Below are 21,813 nucleotides of genomic sequence, written 5' to 3'. Positions count from 1 at the left end.
CCACCCTCCGTCGCTGCAGCGGTGCAGGACACGCCCCCTCCTTCCCACCTCTGCTGCTCTTTCTCTCCTCCGAGCTCTTGCTCTCCTCCTCTCCCTCAATCGCTCCTCACTGTCATCAACGCTGTCCTCCATATCTGAGCAACACACACACACACACACACACACACACACAAAGCAGAAGGCTAAATAGAATACATATGTATAGTTTGCTTAGACTCAAAAGTTCAAAGGTTAAAAGGTCACCTCTCCGGTCAGCAGGGCGCGGGGCACCTGGAGGGTGAGTCAGTCCCAGAAGATCCGACTTCTGCAGGTTTGCAATACGAGACCTCCAACTCACCTCCTAAACACACACGCGCACACACACACACACACACACACACACAGTGATCAGTTAAATGGGACTGGTGAAGTGTGTGTGTATCTGGCTCTATGTGGAGCGGTCATCTGGATACAGTCGGGCTTAACGTGCATGAAACAAACTTAATGGAGCAAACACCACCTCTCTCACCCCATCCTCCGCCTTCTTCTGCCTCCCCTCCTTCTCCTCCTCTCTCCGCCCCTCCTTCTCCTCCTCTCTCCGCCCCTCTTTCCCCTTGCTTTCCGTCTTTATTGTCTTCTCAGCTTCCTGTAGATCGTTAAGTGTAACACCCTGGAGACAAAACAACGGTGTGGGGACACAAACACGCAGCACACACACCTGCTGTGTTCAAAGCCCGCGTGACATCACAACGGGAGAAACATCAAGGTAGAGGAATGTCGGAGGGGTCTGTTTGGATGGTGCGCTATGGCAGGGTCAGAGGTCAGAGGTCTACAGGTCATGAGTTCAGGGGCAGGCTGACCTGAGTGGAGCGTCGAGACTGACGGGCATGTCTGGACCGGGCCCTTCCTCTGAGCTTCAGCCTCTTCATCACGAACCGGAGTCAGGTATGACCTAGACGCACACGCGTGGACACACCACACACACGAACAACATAAGCATGCATGTACCACGCACCACACATACACACACATGGACACAAGTCTCAATAAAACTTTTTAAACAGAATATGTTTTGGTAAGCAAGACTGTCCACACACGCACACACACGCACCAGCACACGCACACACCGCAATACTCACTTGCGTCTCTGCTTTGACTCCTGCTCACCCGTGGTTGTTGTAGTGGAGACAGGCTCCCTTTTTGTCTGACAGTTCCTGAGCTAGTCTGTGTGAGGGCAGGAATGCACAGCAGAACATGTGACCGTGAACACACACACACACACACATGCGTAATACACACACACGCGTATACACAGACCCACACACACACACACACGCATGCGTATACACACAGGACACACACACAGACACACACTAGTGTTGTAAAAAAAAAAAATAATCGATATATCGATACGTATCGATACTGAACATTGTGAAACGGTACAATACTCGTTTCTCTCAAGTATCGATTCTTTTACATAAAATAGCGCTTTCTTTGACCCACCCAAGCTGCCGTAATGCACAGGGACGGTTTGTAATGCTAAAATGGCAGCTAAAGCACAACACAGTGCTGTTGGATTCGAAGCAGATACAGATGGAAAACCGAAGGACATGAACAAGCCAGTTTTGCAAGCGGTGCTTTTGGAACATTTCAACGAAGGGCACTAAAGCCTGGTTGAGTGATCATAGCGCTCGACTCCGCCCACCTCCGCGAGCGGTGGAGGCGTTTATACTTCCGCCAGTGGCAGCCTTAGCAATTTGGGGGCTCAAGGCAAATTTTGCTAGGGGGCCCATCAACATTAATATGCGAGAAATAAGTTAGCTAGTCAGGGGGGCCCCTACAGTGGGCTGCAGTGGGAGGGGCCCAAGGCAGATTGCCTAGCAATGCCTCTATGCAAAGACCGCCACTGCTTTCCGCTTTGCAGTGTTGTCCCGAAACTATATGTGATAGTATAAAAGAAACACCATTCAAAAACAGGGGAAATGAACACTTACGTGACGATTTTAATGCTGCTTTGTGTTTCCAGTGTGTTTCAAGGTTTGAAAAGTGCTGGAATTTAGGCTAAAGTACTTAAAAATGTGTGAAATTGTTTCACAACAAGATATCTGTCTGACTGAACAGTTCTCTTGTATTACGTTAACTAAATACGAGCCTCTTGTAATTCCAGAACGAAACATGAGAGAACGTGAAGACACGTTAAGAAATGGGCGTTTTGAAATAAACAACCATTAAATAATGTGATTAAAAGCGCAATATTTCAAATCATTTTCGAGTATATGTATAAATATTTAACTTAATTAAGTTTAACGTGCTGGAAATATTGGTACAAGTGCTTTGAATTCCACTATATAAAAGGTGTATGAACCCTGCAAACATGACTTCATTGCGCTGAGGGCGCGCGGCGCGCGCGAAGTTACAAAATTCCGTGCCTTCAGCGCGATGAACAAATTCATGTTTGCAGGGTTCATATACCTTGTGGAATCAAAACACTTGTATATCACTTTCAAGGGTCCATTTCAATATTTCCCAGCACGAGCAAAGACACTTGTCAGACGTTCAAGAAGACGTCCACTGACATCCAATAAAGGGTCCTAGTCAGACGTTCAGATAGAAAACTCGTCATAGACATCCATGTTAGTTAAGGTTAGGTCCTAGGTCACACTGAGTCATGATTGGACTGTCTGGTGCCGTCTGAACCAGTTTTGAACGTCCACCAGACATGCAAAAATGGGTCTGGACTGACCGATGTGATACAGACATGATTTTAACGTCTTTCTGACGTCGCATGTTTGTTGGGATAAGTTAAATATTTATACATATACTCGAAATTATTCACTTTTTTATCACATTATTTAATGGTTGTTTATTTTCAAACACGCCCAATCTTAACGTCTTCACGTTCTCTCATGTTTCGTCTGGAATTACAAGAGGCTCGTATTTGTTTAACGTAATACAAGAGAACTGTTCAGTCAGACAGATATTTGTTGTGAAACGAAGTAGTTACAATTTCAAGCATTTTCAAACACAAAGCAACATTCATTTGTTTGTTTATAAAAAAATAAATAAAAAGGCTTTAAAACGGAAATTAGCACAGTATCTGACTTTTGGTATTGAAAATGGTATCGAATTTCAATATTTTTTTAAGTATCGTATCGAAGTTGTAATTCTTAGTATCGTGACAAGCCTAACACAGACCCACGCACGCGTACACACACACACACACACACACACACACACACAGACCCACGCACGCGTAATACACACACACACACACACACACACACACAACACAGACCCACGCACACACACCCACACACGCGTATACACACACACACAACCCACGCACGCGTATACACACACACACACACACACGCACACATGCGCACACGCATACAGACGCATATACACCTTTGAGCCACTATGGTGTTGAGGCGACTTAGTCCAGAGGTTCCCTGTGAGGTGACAGAGGTCATAGAGGGGTCATCGAGTTTTCTTCCATAAGATGAACTGGAGGCCAACACACACACACACACACACACACACACACACACACACACACACACACACACACACACACACACACACACACACACACACACACACACACACACACACACACACACAGTTATAAGCAGCCCAGGACAGCACCCTCCACATGCACACTGCTGTGAGTGTGTGGGTCACACACCTGCGAGGTAAGGAGGGGTTCTGTGCTGCTGGATCATTGCCAGACTGGTTGTTCAGCCTGCGTGCATATGAGGAACTCCGGCTCAGCCAGCTACACACACACACACACACACACACGCACACACACGCGCACACACGCGCACACACACACGCGCACACACACATATTCTCAAATTTCCATGCCCACAAATATTCCCAAGAAATATATGCATCATAAACATGCAAAGGCACGCGCGCACACACTCACACACCTGCTGTAACTGTCAACGGGGGGGTTGGTGCTGGTGTTCACGTCTCCAACGCTGAACAGGCGCCTGGAAGGTGTGGGCTGCACCCGCGCCAGCCGGGGTTCCTACGAGAGAGAGAGAGAGAGAGAGAGAGAGGAGAGAGAGAGAGAGAGAGAGAGAGAGAGAGAGAGAGAGAGAGAGAGAGAGAGAGAGAGAGAGAGAGAGAGAGAGAGAGAGAGAGAGAGAGAGAGAGAGAGAGAGAGAGAGAGAGAGAGAGAGAGAGAGAGAATGCACACACCTGTTCAGGAGGTATGCTGGTAAAGGTTTCCTTCACACTTAAAATAAACCAGTATGACCATCAGCACCAGTAAGCAGCCCTGCTAACGTGTCCTGTGCCCAGGCTGTAGCTCCGTGTGGCCGCTGGTCTGGGCATCTACTTCACTCTTACTGATGTTTACACGGAGACGTCGGGCTGGCAGACGCTGTGGCAAACACAGAGCTCAGAGCAGCTCTGCTCCGCTGGGGCAGGTGGGAAACACACGGTCTCAGCAAGCGTAGAACGCGGCCCAGGGCGGAGAACGCGGCCCAGGGCGGAGAACGCGGCCCAGGGTGGAGAGCACGGCTAACGCCCAGCTCACGCCAGCAGGGGGTGCTTGATCGATATGCCATCAACACAAACACAGCCAGGGGGAGCTGCACAGGTGGAGGGCTGGTGTTTCCAGGTGGGTGGTGCTACCTTGGCGTCGGTGTTGGTGCTGAGTTTGGGGCTGGAGGCCGAGCGCGTCATGGCCGTCGAGCTGTCGGGGGGGCGCAGGGTCTCTATGCCGGCGTCGGTGCCACCGGACGAGCCCAGAGTCACAGAGCTGCCTGCCTTACGAAGGGAGGTCCGCCACGAACCCGGAGCCTCGCTCGCCGCTGCACGCACGGGCTCCGTCTGCACACACACACACACACACACACACACACGAGCGTATACACGCACACGTCACGCTTCAGCCCACAGTGTTTGCACTATGATATATACACCCAGTTATTCCTGTTAAGATCGCAGGCACTGAGCCAAGACTGAATGAAAGCGCATATAAGACCAGAGTTTTTACTGCAGGCAAATATTCTGGTGGCCTAAACGTTCGTCTCCTTTACTGGCATTAATCTCTCCATGGCTGATGACGTGACGGTCATGAGCCACGTGAGCGTGTGAGCCACGTGAGCGTGTGAGCCACGTGAGCGTGTGAGCAGGTGATCTGCTTGTCCAGGGCGCAGGGGCGGAGCACCTTTTTGACCTGGTTCGCCGTGGTGCTGGTCGCCGTGGTGCTGGTCGCCGTGGTGCTGGTTGTTGCGGCGGTCGCTAATGGAGTCGGATTGTTGCGTTTGTTGTTTAGGTTGTTGATCAGCTCTCTGGTTTTCGCTTTTTCTGTAACGGGACAGAGAAGAATTGTTTTGTTCCGTTTGGTTTCACGTCTTTTGAGCATCGCCATCAACGGCGAGGCAGCCCACTGTTTCTGCTCGGCGCTCATTTCTGGTCACCTGACTCCGCGTCGCTCTCCGATTCGCTCTCGTCCTCAGAGCTGGAGCTGCTGGATGCTTTGGGCGGGGCTGTTGGGCGGTTCTGTGCGTTTGGCTCCTCCTCCTCCTCCTCCGTAGGTGGGGTTTGGAGGGCAGGGGGCGGGTGCTTCTCCCTCTCGTGCAACGTGATCTTTTCCTTGCTGCTCATACGAGAGATGGACGTCCTGCAGGGGCGGGCCAACACACCACCGGAGCACGAGTGACATGCAAACCAGCCAATAGGTGAGCGTGAGGTGAATGATTGAGCAAGCACTCAGGCCACAGTGGAAGGTGTTGGCATCCCATTTCAGTTTCATCTCATTTACAAAGTTGTCCAGAAAATAAGCGTGAAATCTAATTTTATGTATACTTTTTTTGTGTATACTTTACTTACAGATTTCAGATTACTTGGGATGCCAATACATTTAGCAAAAATGTGCACAACTGTTTCAGAAAGAATATTCTCACATATAAACATACATATGGCCCACGTCAGAGGTGAAATATATAGGAAAGAAGGAAACTAAATAAAAGAATTGTGCATTTAATACACCCCCCCCAGCCTTTATTGACCCCCCCCCAGGTCTTTTCCACTCCTCTATCGCTCTATTCCTCCCTCCACCTCCACTTCACTAGCAGTGCTCACTGTCGAGCATGCAAATACAACACCACACCCTTCTGTGAGGCAGGAGCTGGTGAACAACATGCACAACACTGTGTGTGTGTGTGTGGTGGGGGTTCTATGTATGTGTGTGTGTGTGTGTGTGTGTGTGTGTGTGTGTGTGTGTGTGTGTGTGTGTGTGTGTGTGTGTGCAGGTGGTGGTGGGGGTTCCGTGTGTGTGTGTGTGTGTGTGTGTGTGTATGTATATGTGCACAGGGGGGCGCGCGTGTGTGTGTGTGTGTATGCATTACCTGCGAGGGCGTACTGGTGCCAAAGAGACAGGTGGGCTGGTCTCGATGACAGACACCTGGATCTTCTGTTTCTTGGTGCGTCTCTGAGAGTTTACATGAATACACACATCAGAGTGAAAGAGTAGCAGACAATGTTCACAACGCCCTGTCCGTCTGCACAGACAACCGGGCCCGATTTACAACACACCTTCTGTGCAATTCACTGCCAAGAAACCAACACGCAGAGGTAATTTAATAGCTGTGAGGTGCTATTGTGTGCTGCGTCTGAGCTGAGGAGTTCCACCCTGCTGTGTGTGTGTGTGTGTGTGTGTGTAGGGACTGGTTCGCACAGTGCAGATAACCTTCCCTTGGAGCAAAAGTGAGAGCCTTTGAATACTAGCCAGAGAAAGGTGATAAGATAGCACTTCCATGTACCACACAGCTAGCTAGATACCCCACACCTCCCGGGCAGATACCCCACACCCCCCCGGGCAGATACCCCACACCCCCCCCTGGGCAGATACCCCACACCCCCCCTGGGCAGATACCCCACACCCCCCCTGGGCAGATACCCCACACCCCCCCGGGCAGATACCCCACACCCCCAAACTTACTGCATCCTGCTTCTTCTGGAGCTCCTCCAACAGATCGGCGAGATTCTCATCAGCCACATCCAGAGCTGTCTGACCCTATGGCCAGAAAGAAGGGATCTTACCACCATATGACATGAAGAGAAAGAGAAGGACAGAGCAGGACAGAGCATGAGAGAGAAAGAAGAGAGATGGGGAGAGAGAGCGAGAGAAAGGAGTGAGAGACACACCACGTTGTTGACGGCGTTCATGTCACACATGTTGTCGGCGAGCAGCGTGCAGGCCTCCTCCTGTCCCCAGTGCGCCGCTGCGTGAAGAGGCGTCCAGCCGTCACAGTCCCGGCTGTCCACGTCCATCCCACACTGCAAGAGCACTCTACCACCCAGACACAGAGACGGAGAGGGGGAGACACGGAGGGGGAGACACGGAGGGGGAGACTACATTGAAAGCTTCCACTTGTCAACATTCCATTAAAATTACGCATTGCGTAAGTTGTGTGGAGTGCGGGTGGAGTATGGTCGGAGTGCGGGTGCGGTGTGTGGTGCGTGGTCGGAGTGCGGGTGCGGTGTGTGGTGGGTGGTGGAGTGCGGGTGCGGTGTGTGGTGTAGTGCAGGTGCGGTGCGTGGTGGAGTGCGGGTGCGGTGTGTGGTGGAGTGCGGGTGCGGTGGGTGGTGGAGTGCGGGTGCGGTGGGTGGTGCGTGGTGGAGTGCAGGTGCGGTGTAGTGCGGGTGTGGTGGAGTGCGGGTGCGGTGGGTGGTGGAGTGCGGGTGCGGTGGGTGGTGGAGTGCGGGTGTGGTGGGTGGTGGAGTGCGGGTGCGGTGGGTGGTGCGTGGTGGAGTGCGGGTGCGGTGCGTGGTGGAGTGCATGTGCAGTGGGTGGTGCATGGTGGAGTGCGGGTGCGGTGGGTGGTGGAGTGCGGGTGCGGTGCGTGGAGGAGTGCGGGTGCGGTGTGTGGTGGAGTGCGGGTGCGGTGTGTGGTGGAGTGCGGGTGCGGTGCGTGGTGCATGGTGGAGTGCGGGTGCGGTGCGTGGTGCATGGTGGAGTGCGGGTGCGGTGGAGTGCGGGTGCGGTGGAGTGCGGGTGCGGTGTGTGGTGGAGTGCGGGTGCGGTGAGTGGTGGAGTGCGGGTGCGGTGCGTGGTGGATGGTGTAGTGCGGGTGCGGTGTGTGGTGTAGTGCGGGTGCGGTGTGTGGTGTAGTGCGGGTGCGGTGCGTGGTGTAGTGCGGGTGCGGTGCGTGGTGTAGTGCGGGTGCGGTGCGTGGTGTAGTGCGGGTGCGGTGCGTGGTGCATGGTGTAGTGCGGGTGCGGTGTGTGGTGTAGTGCGGGTGCGGTGCGTGGTGCATGGTGTAGTGCGGGTGCGGTGCGTGGTGGAGTGCGGGTGCGGTGCGTGGTGGAGTGCGGGTGCGGTGCGTGGTGCATGGTGGAGTGCGGGTGCGGTGGGTGGTGCGTGGTGGAGTGCAGGTGCGGTGTGTGGTGCATGGTGGAGTGCAGGTGCGGTGCGTGGTGGAGTGCGGGTGCGGTGCGTGGTGGAGTGCGGGTGCGGTGCGTGGTGCATGGTGGAGTGCGGGTGCGGTGGGTGGTGCGTGGTGTAGTGCGGGTGTGGTGGGTGGTGCGTGGTGGAGTGCAGGTGCGGTGCGTGGTGCATGGTGGAGTGCAGGTGCGGTGCGTGGTGGAGTGCGGGTGCGGTGCGTGGTGGAGTGCGGGTGCGGTGGGTGGTGCGGTGCGTGGTGGAGTGCGGGTTTCGTGTGTACTCACTTGAGCACCTCGATGTATCCTTTAGCAGAGGCCACGTGCAGGGCAGTAGCCCTGGTGTTGGGGTGCGGGGCCAGAGAGCCCGTTCCCGCCAAAACGGCCCTGGCGTCCTGCAGCATCACCTTCTCTTCCTCCTTCCTCGCCTGCTCCACATCCACCCCTGAAAGCAGTGTTCATTTCATTGACGAATAATTTTTGTCAAAGGTCATAGTTTTCGTCAACGAACCTTTTTTTCATGACGAAAACGAGACGATAACTAAATGAAAACTATATAAAATGATAAAAACGATGCCAATTATTAATGGACATTTTCGTCAACGAATAAAAACGAGACGAAAATATTGCCCAGCGACGACATCCAATCAGACCTGATGTAGTTTTGTGAAAGGTAGGGATAAGTTAAGAAGAGATCCAACCGTAACTACTTTAGCGTACACGGAGAGGCGGGACAAACCCGGGTAACTGTCCAATCAGTACTAACGTCTTCACATCGCACACAACCCAGGAAGACCATACTAGCCTGTGAACTGTGGTCACTCATGAAATTCAACTCGAAGTTAACTGGACAATGTCAGCAAGGAGAAAGATGAGCGGCGATATATGGACACATTTCTCCTTTGACTTTGAGAAAAACAAGACGGTGTGTAAACGACAAATGAAACGACATTTGCAGGTTATGGCATTGCTGTTTTTACAGCACCCAGTTTTATATCGAATGTAATATGTATTGTTCATAAACTCCATAGGCTTTTCAGGTAGAGCAGGTCTACTGGTCATCACTGGTTTGATATTGTTATGCTCACTAAGCATAAGTACAGGTAAATAAAGTTGTTTGGAAATCCGTTTTTGTGTATATTGCACTTACAAATAATAATATTCTGTAACTGGTTAATAAATGTTTCAGTTTGTGGAAGTGTATATAATGACTATTACACCATTTATATTTTAGTGAACAAAATTATTTTGATAATTAGTCGACTAAAACTGAAAACAACTCCAATGACTAAATTGTGACTAAAACTAAATTACATTTTAGTCAAAAGACTAAGACTAAAACTAAATAAAAAATTGCTGTCAGAATTAACACTGCCTGAAAGAGGGGGCAGCAAGGAGCTTAAGGGTGGTGCTTACACCATCAGTCTTTAAAGCGGATCATGTCTTGCTTAGTATAGAAGCAGCAGGACCTTTCCAGACCAGTTAGGTCATGTGGTGTGACCTTTGGGCTGGAGATCAACTGTTGTTCTATTTATGCAGATAGTTATAGGATAACAAAAAGGTTATAGAACTAATCAGAAGAGGGAGCCTTGCTTGTCAACAGACATTAAACCAATCAGAGCACATTCTCAGGGGTGACCCAAGTTCTTCATTTGAATGCTTGGGGTTGCAGTGTCTCCTGTGTTAGACACTCCTGAGCGACGTGTGTTAAAGAATGTTGGCATTTAAGTCTGATTTATCTCTGCTTCCAAAATATGTGTTAAAGGCAAATGTTCAGTCTCTTACCCAGATGCTCTATATTTTGAATTTAATAAAATATTGAAAAGAGATTTATGGAGTGCAGGTGCAATATTAAAGAAACTGGCTTGGTTCAACGATCCCTTGTCTGCTCGGTTTATCACAGCAATATTTTAAAGGCTCAAAATCTTTCTAAAAAAACTTGCACTCTGAAAGAATTACAATGTGAGATTTAAGCCCATGTGTAATCATGTCAAAACAAAGTCTTTTGTGAATGTTAGGAACGGTCAAATGTTTGAAAAGCTCTGAATGGGTTTTATGGAGAACGTAGCATTGTGTGTATCCTGCTAACCTCTGTACTAAATGGAGTCATTGTTTCGAGCGGCTACCTCCAGCTAGAACCCACAGCAGCAAAACACTGACATTTTAAGTCATCGCCGCCACCGCCAGAATCCTGAAACGTGCCAGGACGCTGTCTGTCTGCCAGGACGCTGTCTGTTTGCCAGGACGCTGTTTGCCTGCACTCTCATTGGAGATACACATGATTTGGAGCTGCGTGGTTCTGTGACTATGTGCATACAGATGTTTGTTTTGGTTCACATACAGCATAAACACCCACGGAGAGCGCTTCAGGCCCGAGAGTGCAGTCCAGTGGCAGAGCGTTTGGGAGCTTGTGGGCCAAGCAGTAGCATAAGTGCTTATTTGGCCTTTTGTGGATAGCCTGGGGTTGACGGTTAGGCAACGGCGAGACCCACGTGAGCGCGAGGGAGACAGGAGAGAGAGGAAGGGGAGCAGAGGCAGAAAACAGAGCCATGTGGACTTTTACAGGATTTGGCTGAAGAGTAAATCAGTCCGCTGTCCAACACCCTGCTTTCAGCCCATTCGAAAAACTGTACATACATCCACTAGCACACGCACGCACACGCTAGCTAACACAGACTTTCATCTATGACAGGAAGTTTCTTAAACTCAAGGTCAGACCTCTGTCATTTGTAGGACTCTTTGAAGTTGGAAAAACCTGCCATCCTTTCAATCTAAAAGCCACTTCCTCAACACAAGTCGTGTGTGTACGCGTGATTACCAGTGTCTATGTTCAGCAGTTCAAAGGTGTGTGTGTGTGTGTGTGTGTGTGTGTGTGTGTTTGTGTGTGCGCGTGCTTTCTCTTCTTCCCCTCGTCATTTTCGATTCATTTCTTTCCACCTCACAGTGTAAGCGCTCCTGTCCGTCTCGTCCCGTCAGTCTCACCCTGCTTTTTGATCTCGGCCTTCAGCAGTCTCTCCATGGCGTCCTCCGTGGCCACGTCCAGAGGAAGTTCTCCCTCACTGTTGACGGAGGCCACCTGTGCACCATGATCTATCAGGTACCTGCACCAGGGACACGGAGCAGGACTCTCAGCCAACTGTCCACGCATGACTACTGAACACACGCACGCACACACACACACACACACACACACACACACACACACACACACACACACACACACACACACACACACACACACACACACACACACACACACACACACACACACACACACACACACACACTGACTTGGCGATCTGAATGAAGCCGCAGGAGGCTGCTGCGTGGAGGGGGGTCCAGCCCTCGTTGTCTCCGCCGTTCACCTCGCTGCCGCTCTCCACCAGGAACTGAACCATCTCAGCGTTCTCGTCGATACACGCCTACACATCCAGAGAGAGAGAGAGAGAGAGAGAGTGTTATTACACACACTTTACAACCCGTCCGCACATCACGTCTGTGTAAAATAAATAAATAAAAATGAATCAGCTCATCAAGTGGCATCATGACACCGCTCCCATTCACACGCCTGCTTGCAGGGCTCTAGACTAAATTTTTGCACTGGTTGCACTGGTGCGCCTAACTTTTTTTCTTAAGTGCACCAGCACAAAAGTTAGGTCCACCCAAATGTTTCGACTGCATCACATTTAACACTGCAGTTTTACCGGTTTCACATTTTTTAATTGCTTTCCATATAGACAATATTGACTTGTAAGTAATTAACTAACAATTTGTTGCACGCGACATCATTGCTGTATGTCGGGTTTACGTTCAAGCCATTTTTCTTCTGAAGAATTATTTCTGACTTGAATTTAGTGAAGGGAAGTTCTTCTTTTGCAATATTGTAGGCAACGTTAAACTTGATTATCATCTCGGCCTCATCTGATGATCTGTGTGCTGCTGCCTGCCGGTGAAAGGCAGAGGGGAGCAGTGTTAATTTTGACAGCAATTTTTGATTTAGTTTTAGTCTTAGTCTTTTGACTAAAATGTAATTTAGTTTTGGTCATAAGTTAGTCATTGGAGTTGTTTTTAGTTTTAGTCGACTAATTATCATTAGAATTTAGTTGACTAAAATATAAATGGTCATTATATACACTTGCACAAAATGAAATGTATCAACCAGTTACAGAATATTATCGTTTGTATGTGCAATATATACAAAAACAGATTTCCAAACAACTTTATTGATTGAATGTCGTCGCTGGCCAATATTTTCGTCTCGTTTTTATTCGATGACGAAATGACCATTAATTTAGTCATAGTTTTTATCCCTTCGTATAGTTTTTATTTAGTTTTCGTCATGAAAAAAAGGTTCGTTGACAAAAACTATGACAAAATTTATTCGTCAACTAAATTAACACTGGTCTGTTGTTGAACCACAGAGACTTTTTCCCGTCGAACAGCTAGTCGCACCGGTGCGACCTCAGATTTTTTTTAGTCGCACCATTGAGAAATTAGGTCACGCGTGCGACCAAATTGGTCGCACTCTAGAGCCCTGGCTTGTTCCACCGTCAGCTAGAAATCACGTTGTTCATGAAGAAGTTCAGTATTTCCCATTTGCACCACTCTATTTTGGCATGTCCATCACCAAGAGAAGAAACCACGTCAAAACTAAACCATGTCTAAGCCACACTTCAAGAGGCCTGAGAGAGAGAGAGAGAGAGAGAGAGAGAGAGATGACCAACAGAAAAATGTGAAGCAGACAGAAGTGATTCTGCCAAAAGCTGTTTTACCGTCCCCAGGTGGACACACTTTACAGGGTCGGCGTGTTGGAGGTCAACGCATTTCTCACATTCACATGTTGTAATACATTCAGCACCTACTGTGTTGGAAACAGAAACGAGTTGTACACGCACAGAGGCCATTAGCATGCACCATTATGCCCTTCATGAGACGTTGGAGCTGCGTGGATAGCAGACCACCAGGTGAAAGGTTGATGCTTCTGATTAAGTGTGTAGTAAGAGCATTTACTGTTCAAACAAGTGCTGACAGTCTTCCAGCGTGTGAGTATTCTGGCACATAACGAAGGCACTTCAGGCCTCCCCTTCCCCACACACTGGTCTCCTTTGGTGTTGTAAGCAGAGCAAGAAGAGCTCTGGCTTCATGAACGAGAGAGAGACTCGCACAGAGGGGTCAGCGAGAGGAGAGAGAGTGGGAGGGGCAATGGGCGGGTCCACCCCGCCCTCCCACGGCCTGACCGCTGCTGCTCACTGCCGGGCCCTCGCACGGGACAGAATTGCTTTCACTTGTAACTGGTCCCACCCGCAGATGTTTGTGAAACTAATTTGCTACAGAGACCCGACTCCAAGCACCGGAGTGATAACAGTCTAGCACGAGAAGCCAGGAGAAAGCGTCCTTCCCACAGCAGGATAAATGAATCAGAGCCGCCACCATTCAGAGATGGTTAACAACAGTAGAATGGGAAGCCCGTGATTCTTCAGGCTAGTTCCTTAGAGGGCTCCTCTGCTCAACTGCTCGAATGCTCAAACACTTTGGCTAATAGTGGGCAGTAAGGAGAGCAATTAGCCAGCGACTAGATGGTTTAAAGCCCCCAGCGTTGCCAACACAGGCGGAGTGCAGGTGCTGCAGATGTGGTCCAAGCGATAACACTACAGGGCTTCAGAATGGAAATAGGGAGCCAGACACAATGTTACCTCTATAGGGCTGTTCAGCTGTTCACAAAGTTACCTCTAGAGGGGCTGTTCACAATGCCACCTCTAGAGGGGCTGTTCACAATGCCACCTCTAGAGGGGCTGTTCACAATGCCACCTCTAGAGGGGCTGTTCACAATGCCACCTCTAGAGGGGCTGTTCACAATGCCACCTCTAGAGGGGCTGTTCACAATGCCACCTCTAGAGGGGCTGTTCACAATGTCACCTCTAGAGGGGCTGTTCACAATGCCACCTCTAGAGGGGCTGTTCACAATGTCACCTCTAGAGGGGCTGTTCACAATGCCACCTCTAGAGGGGCTGTTCACAATGCCACCTCTAGAGGGGCTGTTCAGCTGTTCACAATGCCACCTCTAGAGGGGCTGTTCACAATGTCACCTCTAGAGGGGCTGTTCACAATGTCACCTCTAGAGGGGCTGTTCACAATGCCACCTCTAGAGGGGCTGTTCACAATGTCACCTCTAGAGGGGCTGTTCACAATGCCACCTCTAGAGGGGCTGTTCACAATGCCACCTCTAGAGGGGCTGTTCACAAAGCCACCTCTAGAGGGGCTGTTCACAAAGCCACCTCTAGAGGGGCTGTTCACAATGCCACCTCTAGAGGGGCTGTTCACAATGCCACCTCTAGAGGGGCTGTTCACAATGCCACCTCTAGAGGGGCTGTTCACAATGCCACCTCTATAGCAGCTGTTCAGCTGATCACAGTGCTGGATACAGCGCTACCTCCAACTGCTGTTCCGGTCCTTTCTGTTAATGTTTTAAAGTGGCCAAGGTTTCAATTGCCTGGGCTCCTGAACACAACCCACCATGACCTTCTGCACAGATCTGCGATTAACTCAACACCAGCCCCATCCTTCTCCGCACTGAGCCATGAGTGTTTTCATGTTCATACTGGCCACCATCATTGGGTCCATGCTGCTGGGTCTAAGGGACACCAGTAGTAGTGTACTCAGTAGTAGCTTACTTCAAAACAGTGAAACCAGTACAACAGTCAACCCGAGGCAGGGGAGCTGTTCCCCGGGGGTGAGTCGTACCTGCAGACGTCCGCGTCTAGCAGCCTGGGCCGTCTCCCACTCTTGTGGGTGCAGAGTGAAAACAGGGGCAGTCTTTTAACAGTGAAGGTGTGAAGTTCTGCAGAGGGGCTTGAGGGGTTTACCAAGTGTGTGTGTGTGTGTGTGTGTGTGTGTGTGTGTGTGTGTGTACGCATTTGTGCGCATGCTTCAGAAAGTGACTGGCCTTTGCCTCCAACAACAGCCGCTTGTATTGCCTTCAGAATGTTTTCCATCCTCTCACTGCAAATCCCACATGAGCAGGGGGCACTTCCACGACCTCTTTTCCATCTCTGCTCGAAAAATCCTCCAGTTCCAGAGGGAACTGGCGAAAAGGGAGGGTGTGGGGGCAAGGGGGAGGGTGTGGGGGCAAGAGGGAGGGTGTGGGGGCAAGAGGGAGGGTGTGGGGGCAAGGGGGGAGGGTGTGGGGGCAAGAGGGAGGGTGTGGGGGCAAGGGGGAGGGTGTGGGGGCAAGAGGGAGGGTGTGGGGGCAAGGGGGAGGGTGTGGGGGCAAGGGGGAGGGTGTGGGGGCAAGAGGGAGGGTGTGGGGGCAAGGGGGAGGGTGTGGGGGCAAGGGGGGAGGGTGTGGGGGCAAGGGGGAGGGTGTGGGGGCAAGGGGGAGGGTGTGGGGGCAAGAGGGAGGGTGTGGGGGCAAGGGGGAGGGTGTGGGGGCAAGGGGGAGGGTGTGGGGGCAAGGGGGAGGGTGTGGGGGCAAGGGGGAGGGTGTGGGGGCAAGAGGGAGGGTGTGGGGGCAAGGAGACATTGTATGGAAGAGATGGAAAATCTGGAAAGCACAGTCCTATATTTAATCCAAGTTGCCATGCAACAAGAAAACAACAGGGCAGACTGGACAGTACCAAAGAGTGTGTGACAAAGCACCAGCGTGCTGTACTTCACACACGTGCTCCGGCCACGTTTATTACATAAACACCCAACAGCACACGCCGACACTACCACACACACAAAGCTATTGACACACTTCAAGCACATACACAGATCAGGGAGTAGGTAATTGTTGTTTTCATGTCAAAACTCTACCACAAACATTTAGTATGAAATTACAAGTTCACAGCAATACCAGCAGCTTTAATGTAGGGTAGGTATGGTCATCACATGGGTATATATCTCTACATTGGGTGAACCATATTGTTGATATGGCCATTTGAGGGTATATGTGCCCATACAGGGTGAACCATGCACGTGGAATGAATGTTTGAAGGTATATATGGGTTAAGCGTGTGCATGGAATGAATGTTTGAAGGTATATATGGGTGAACCGTGTGTGTGGAATGAATGTTTGAAGGTATATATGGATGAACCGTGTGTGTGGAATGAATGTTTGAAGGTATATATGGATGAACCGTGTGTGTGGAATGAATGTTTGAAGGTATATATGGATGAACCGTGTGTGTGGAATGAATGTTTGAAGGTATATATGGATGAACCGTGTGTGTGGAATGAATGTTTGAAGGTATATATGAATGAACCGTGTGTGTGGAATGAATGTTTGAAGGTATATATGGATGAACCGTGTGTGTGGAATGAATGTTTGAAGGTATATATGGATGAACCGTGTGTGTGGAATGAATGTTTGAAGGTATATATGGGTGAACCATGTGTGTGGCATGAATGAGTGTATATATGAGTGAACAGTGTGTGTATGGTATGAATGAGGGTATATATCAGTGAACCATGTGTGGTATGAATGTTTGAAGGTATATATGAGTGAACCGTGTGTGGTATGAATGTTTGAAAGTATATATATATGGGCAAACAGTGTTTGTGGGGTGAATGGCGGTATATATGAATGAACCATGTTTGGTTTGAGGAATATTTATGGGTGAACCGTGTAAGCAGTACTGCCGTCTGCATATGAATTTGCTTGCATTTTCTTAAGAAAATAATCTATGCCAGTAAAGCAACCATTTGAAAAAATCTGAACAAATTAAAGACAGGTAAAACATTCATTCATTTCTGTTTATTTCCATTCTGACTATTTACAGAGACAGTAACTCTGATCTATTTACTTCCACCATGACTCTCCACTAGTGAGGCGGCGGTGGTCAGTTATAACAGTATGTTGCAACATGAAGACTCATAGTGGAAGTAAACAGTTTGGAGGTACATTACTGTGGGTGTGTAGGGTAAACATCTAGATTGTGTAAATATGGTAAAGGTGATCTAGAGTCATATCTCCTCTCTAAGAGGATGTCGTATGTGGGAATATTGGAGTTCTTTTAAAAAATTTGATATAAAAAGCAGTTAAATTGTTTCAAACAGACTTTAGTTAGGAAGAAACATAATGTGTATGTGGAATAAACCTATGTATGTAACCAGTGGAGATGTCAATCTCTCTAACCAGCGGAGATGTCAATCTCTCTAACCAGCGGAGATGTCAATCCCTGTAACCAGTGGAGATGTTTATCCCTGTTACCAGTGGAGATGTTTATCCCTGTAACCATTGCTCACTTTTATAACCAGTGTACTAGGAGGTGCATGTTAATACTCTGAACTATAAAGACAACAAAGAATATTACACCAAGAACATCTAAAAGTATTGTTCTACTGACAAAAATAAACTTATGTTTTGGTAAATAAGAGAAAGTCAAGGAGCAGTGTGGACATTATGTTTACAATTTGCTGTGCGTTAGGGCTGCTTGCGTGGTAGTGTTTGAAGAGCTTTCTCTGGGGCGAACACATTCCTCCTTTCCAGTATGCTAATCCGATGGAGGCCAGTATAGCTATGGTTCCAGCTTCCTGAATGCCACTTCCCACTCTGTTCAGTAATAGAACAGAACAGTCTATATTACATTTCCCCCACACTTACCAACACACTTGGGAAGATAGAACATACTGAGAAGTTAAGAAAAATAAATGTCTCTTTACTTTCGGAGATTCCTGCTTTCACACCATGCTGTTTGTTAGACTCATGTACAGTTAGAATGTCTGTTCTAACTTCAGAGTATAAAAGTTCAGAGGACTACAAGGACCAACCACAAGAAGTGGCTACTGCTTACTGCCAACACTTTGTGTAAGTGAGGAGGTTCTATTCTAATGTGGTAATGCACACGATATGCCACCGTCTAAAATTCAAACGAGCAGCAACGCCTGCATCTCATCAATAAGCCGTATGCCCAACTGTATGCCCATATTTGGAGCAAAGTTACAGGAACCTTCACACTAAAGGGCCTGGACATACGAGGACAGAGAAGACACGCGTCTCTGTATCTGTTCAACATAAGCTGCTCTGAAGGGAAAACAACTGCGCTCCCGTGAAACTATGTTAAAGACTCGCTTCGAAGACTTTCGCTTCTGTCTTCCAGTGAACTATGGAGAGGAGCAGAATCGTGCAAAATGACAACTCAGAGGGACACAATGGTAAAAGAACATACCAGAGCTCTTACTGTACTGTAGCCAGCAGGCCGCCCGTAAAGATATGGAGATGTGAGGGTGAGATGTGAGGGTGAGATGTGAGGGACATGGGAGATGAGTACCGTGTTCATGCCTGCCTCCGACTAGAAGTGTGTGTGTTCTTGTGTGTGTGTGTGTGTGTGTTGGAGAACAAGTGAAAGATCTGATAGGAATAGACAGTCCTTTCAGCAATGATATTCAGTTCTAAGACTGCTGGTTAATAATTCAAGTTTTTGCACCTCACAGCACAGCAATGACTCACTTTGCAAAAAAATAAATATATTATGTGAAATTCCAATAATTATGTAGACGTTATAAAACATACCAATCTTTCAAACTGCATGCAAGTGTGTCAGTGGTCTGGGCATATAGGGCTGGGCCATGAGGTCATGGTTCAACTCTGGCTGATGCCTTAGTGCCATTCTACCTTTGACCTACGCACTCGGCGTCTTGCCGACGTAGGAGCCTCATCTCCAAAGTCACACCACGAGACAGTGGTCTGGCTAAAGGGCAAAATGGAAACCCAATTTCAAACTGGACCAGCCTGGAGTCTCTGAGCCCGCTGAAGAAGGCGTCACAGCAGGCGAGCGCATCAGAGGCCATGTCATCAGAAGCCCACTACTGCCTGCCAGTGGACACAGCTCCTGTTTACATTAGCAAAAGAGCAGGAAGCAAACCATTTCTGAAACTCTATCCATAACTGAGGGGACACTGTGTGTGTGTGTGTGTGTGTGTGTGTGTGTGTGTGTGTGTGTGTGTGTGTGTGTGTGTGTGTTCATAGCATAAAAGAGAAAACTGTACACCTCTGTCAAGCTGTGACACTGATTCAGAACAGAACAGTTTTACCACAGACACACACACGCGACCACTTTGTAATGCACAGTTAATATTCAAACCTGGAGTTCTCTGTAGACAGTCTACTCTCACTAAACAGGGATGGTTACATATGATCAAATCTCCGTTGGAAAAGTAGCCTGTGGCGATGTTCACACCCATCTCTGTGGGAGCGAGAGTGAGGCGCCGTTTCACAGTTCATCCTGAACATCTCCTCCAGGACTCCAGCACCAGTCAGTCAGCCCGTGAACCCACAGGAGAGTCACAGCTGGAGTGCTTGGCCCTTTCAGTTATTCACACTGCCTTCAAGGCTCATGTTCTGCCTTGTGGCTGATGACACAAATGCCCTTTAAAAAATAAAACAAACAAAAACAACAATACCAGCCCTATGACCTTCACCACAATCTCGTCCTACTAACCGTCGCCACCGTCCACCCGAGACACTTAAAACCAGCGCTCCGTTCCAGGGATAAACAATTACTGTTAACACCACACTGTCTGTTAGCTCTTAATGTTTGCAGTGTTTATCCACATTACAAAGTTTCTTTTGGAGCTTTTCTTAGGCTTCTGTACTTCCTGGAAGCCAAAGCCTTTTATGGTGGGACGTGTGTCGTGTTTGTGGGTGTTGTCGGTAAAGGTATAGCGCGCTGAGGTAAAATAGGCTAAATCAGGTACATTATATTTAGTCTCATTTTTAACTTTGTGTGGTATCCATTTCGTGCTAACTACAAATCAGCTGCGAGTACAAGTGGACATTTATAATAAAACCTTAATAAATACAACTGAACTAACGTCTGGGCTTCTATAACATGTAGGACTGCTGTTTGGTTTTGACGTTACGGCGGAGGTCTGCAGTCGCTCCGGGACTAGTCCCGAACCTGCCGTCGAAACCGCGACCGCTCGGAGAACAAAAAGAAGCCGTCGACTCGCAACCTCTGTGTGAAACTGTGGGGTTTAAGTCCGCTGACAACGACGAGCATTTTAAGACTGCCCGGTTTTAAGCGCTCCCAGAGAAGAGAGAAACCTTGACACGGCCATTACAGCCAAGATGTCGAAAAAACAAAAAGGTCTGGGTTTATACACCCACAGCTTACGTGTTATATTACCTGACCCAAAAGTTTCACGTTGTTGACAACATACAACACACTATAATGTACTATATTGAAATAACGACCGAGCGCGGCGAGGGGACCCAGCCCACGTCGTGTGTCAGTAGGAATGTGAAGGACACAATTCGGAAACGCAGAATTCGGAACCGCGTCCCATTTTTCCGCTCCGTCAGTGTCCAGGGCGCAACATCAATGAACTTCAACAAGTGGTTTCTTCTTCCTCCCAGACAGGCTCACAGCTCCGACACAACTCGGAAAGTGGAGCCAAACTTTGAAACTTTTGCCGTGGGTGCAACAACCCGAGCCACGACAAAAAAAGTAATAATAAGGAGGAAATGAGTGAGTAAAGTAGTGGATGTACCTGATGAAGTGCCGTGAGTCCGTCTATATTTGCGTGGTTGATGTCAGCCCCCTGCCTCAGTAGCTCCGCCACCTCCTCCTGGTCCCCGGCGGAGCAGGCGGCCATAAACACTGCACCCTGGGCGAAGCGAACTTTAGCCCGGCGGCCGCCTCCTCCTGTAGACGGGCTCCTCACGTCTGCCCCGGTCAGGTCCGTTTCCGATCCCTGCCACCGTTGCAGTTGATCCTGTCGCCGCTGCTTCGCAGCTTCGGACCTGGAACGGTCAGTGGCCGCCATCTTCCTCGCTCTCTCCCGGCAAATTCAATTTATCAAGTGGGGGGAGAGGCGAGATGTGGAGAGGTCGGGAACTCAGACATCAAGGCCTGACAGTGAAGAGTCGCGCCCCCTCCCGGACACAGAGAGCCAGTGCACGGTGGATATAGGGTGTAGTTCCACACGTCAGCACACTTAACCAGAGAGCAGGACAATGACGCACAATTTCTACCCCTCCGGCAAGCGCTTGAGCGAAACGAGTATAACATATTCTATACCAGTATTTGTATTAATCAACAGCTGCTTACAGTATTTGACATTAACCTTACAGTAACCTTATTTACAAACTACATTTTAAGCCCAAACGGACTTACTCCTTCACTTAGTTTAGACAGAAGCGCCATATTCTAGACATTTTGTAAATTTGATTCTTCATAAAAACAATTGAATGATACAATTACAGTATACACCTTTATTATTAATCCATAACATACAGTTATACATTAGAGTCAAATGTACTTAAGATTAAAACGAGTGTCAACCATTTGACATAAAAAAATCACACAAACAAGCTTTGTGAAGCAGAAATATATATGTACATAGACAGTACCTGAAAACAATATTGTATTGGACATTGCACTGAAGTTGCTTATGGTTGCGATCCAACAGGTAAAGGTAATAAAAAACCCATGATCCTATAAAACT

At 48.8% G+C, this 21,813-nt stretch overlaps 1 protein-coding gene across 2 annotated transcripts; it reads right to left on the bottom strand.

Annotated features, from left to right (window-relative positions):
• Nucleotides 1-118: 118 nt before the first annotated feature.
• On the bottom strand, nt 119-21,247 carry LOC143515088 (protein phosphatase 1 regulatory subunit 12A-like). Of its 2 annotated transcripts, none has more exons than XM_077007028.1 (18): nt 20,857-21,247; nt 11,677-11,807; nt 11,368-11,486; nt 8,674-8,830; nt 7,150-7,294; nt 6,944-7,018; nt 6,351-6,433; nt 5,421-5,599; nt 5,168-5,307; nt 4,630-4,827; nt 3,918-4,018; nt 3,668-3,757; nt 3,388-3,486; nt 1,119-1,203; nt 840-931; nt 500-649; nt 244-340; nt 119-134 (listed from the first exon to the last, which is right to left on the bottom strand). In XM_077007028.1, the coding sequence occupies exons 1-14, from the start codon at nt 21,130-21,132 to the stop codon at nt 1,143-1,145; spliced, it is 1,854 nt and encodes a 617-aa protein (XP_076863143.1). In that variant the 5' UTR covers nt 21,133-21,247; the 3' UTR covers nt 119-134; nt 244-340; nt 500-649; nt 840-931; nt 1,119-1,142. The 2 variants fall into 2 exon arrangements, with proteins under 2 accessions (XP_076863143.1, XP_076863142.1); XM_077007027.1 differs by having other exon boundaries at nt 120-134; nt 5,421-5,623; nt 20,857-21,246.
• Nucleotides 21,248-21,813: the final 566 nt, after the last annotated feature.

This window comes from Brachyhypopomus gauderio, chromosome 5, assembly GCF_052324685.1.
Source record: "Brachyhypopomus gauderio isolate BG-103 chromosome 5, BGAUD_0.2, whole genome shotgun sequence".
NCBI lineage: Eukaryota > Metazoa > Chordata > Actinopteri > Gymnotiformes > Hypopomidae > Brachyhypopomus > Brachyhypopomus gauderio.
The sequence above is the reverse complement of the archived record's forward strand: the minus strand, read 5'-3'. Positions and strand labels throughout refer to the sequence as shown.

Bases quoted from the DNA above. Each gene is read 5' to 3' on its own strand.
- LOC143515088 (XM_077007027.1), bottom strand. From the start codon at position 21,132: ATGGCGGCCACTGACCGTTCCAGGTCCGAAGCTGCGAAGCAGCGGCGA. The intron at 5,308-5,420 runs GTGACCAGAAAT...GTCCCGTTACAG, and splicing joins GGAGAGCGACGCGGAGTCAG to AAAAAGCGAAAACCAGAGAG. The intron at 1,204-3,387 runs GTGTATATGCGT...GCCCTCACACAG, and splicing joins AACACCATAGTGGCTCAAAG to ACTAGCTCAGGAACTGTCAG.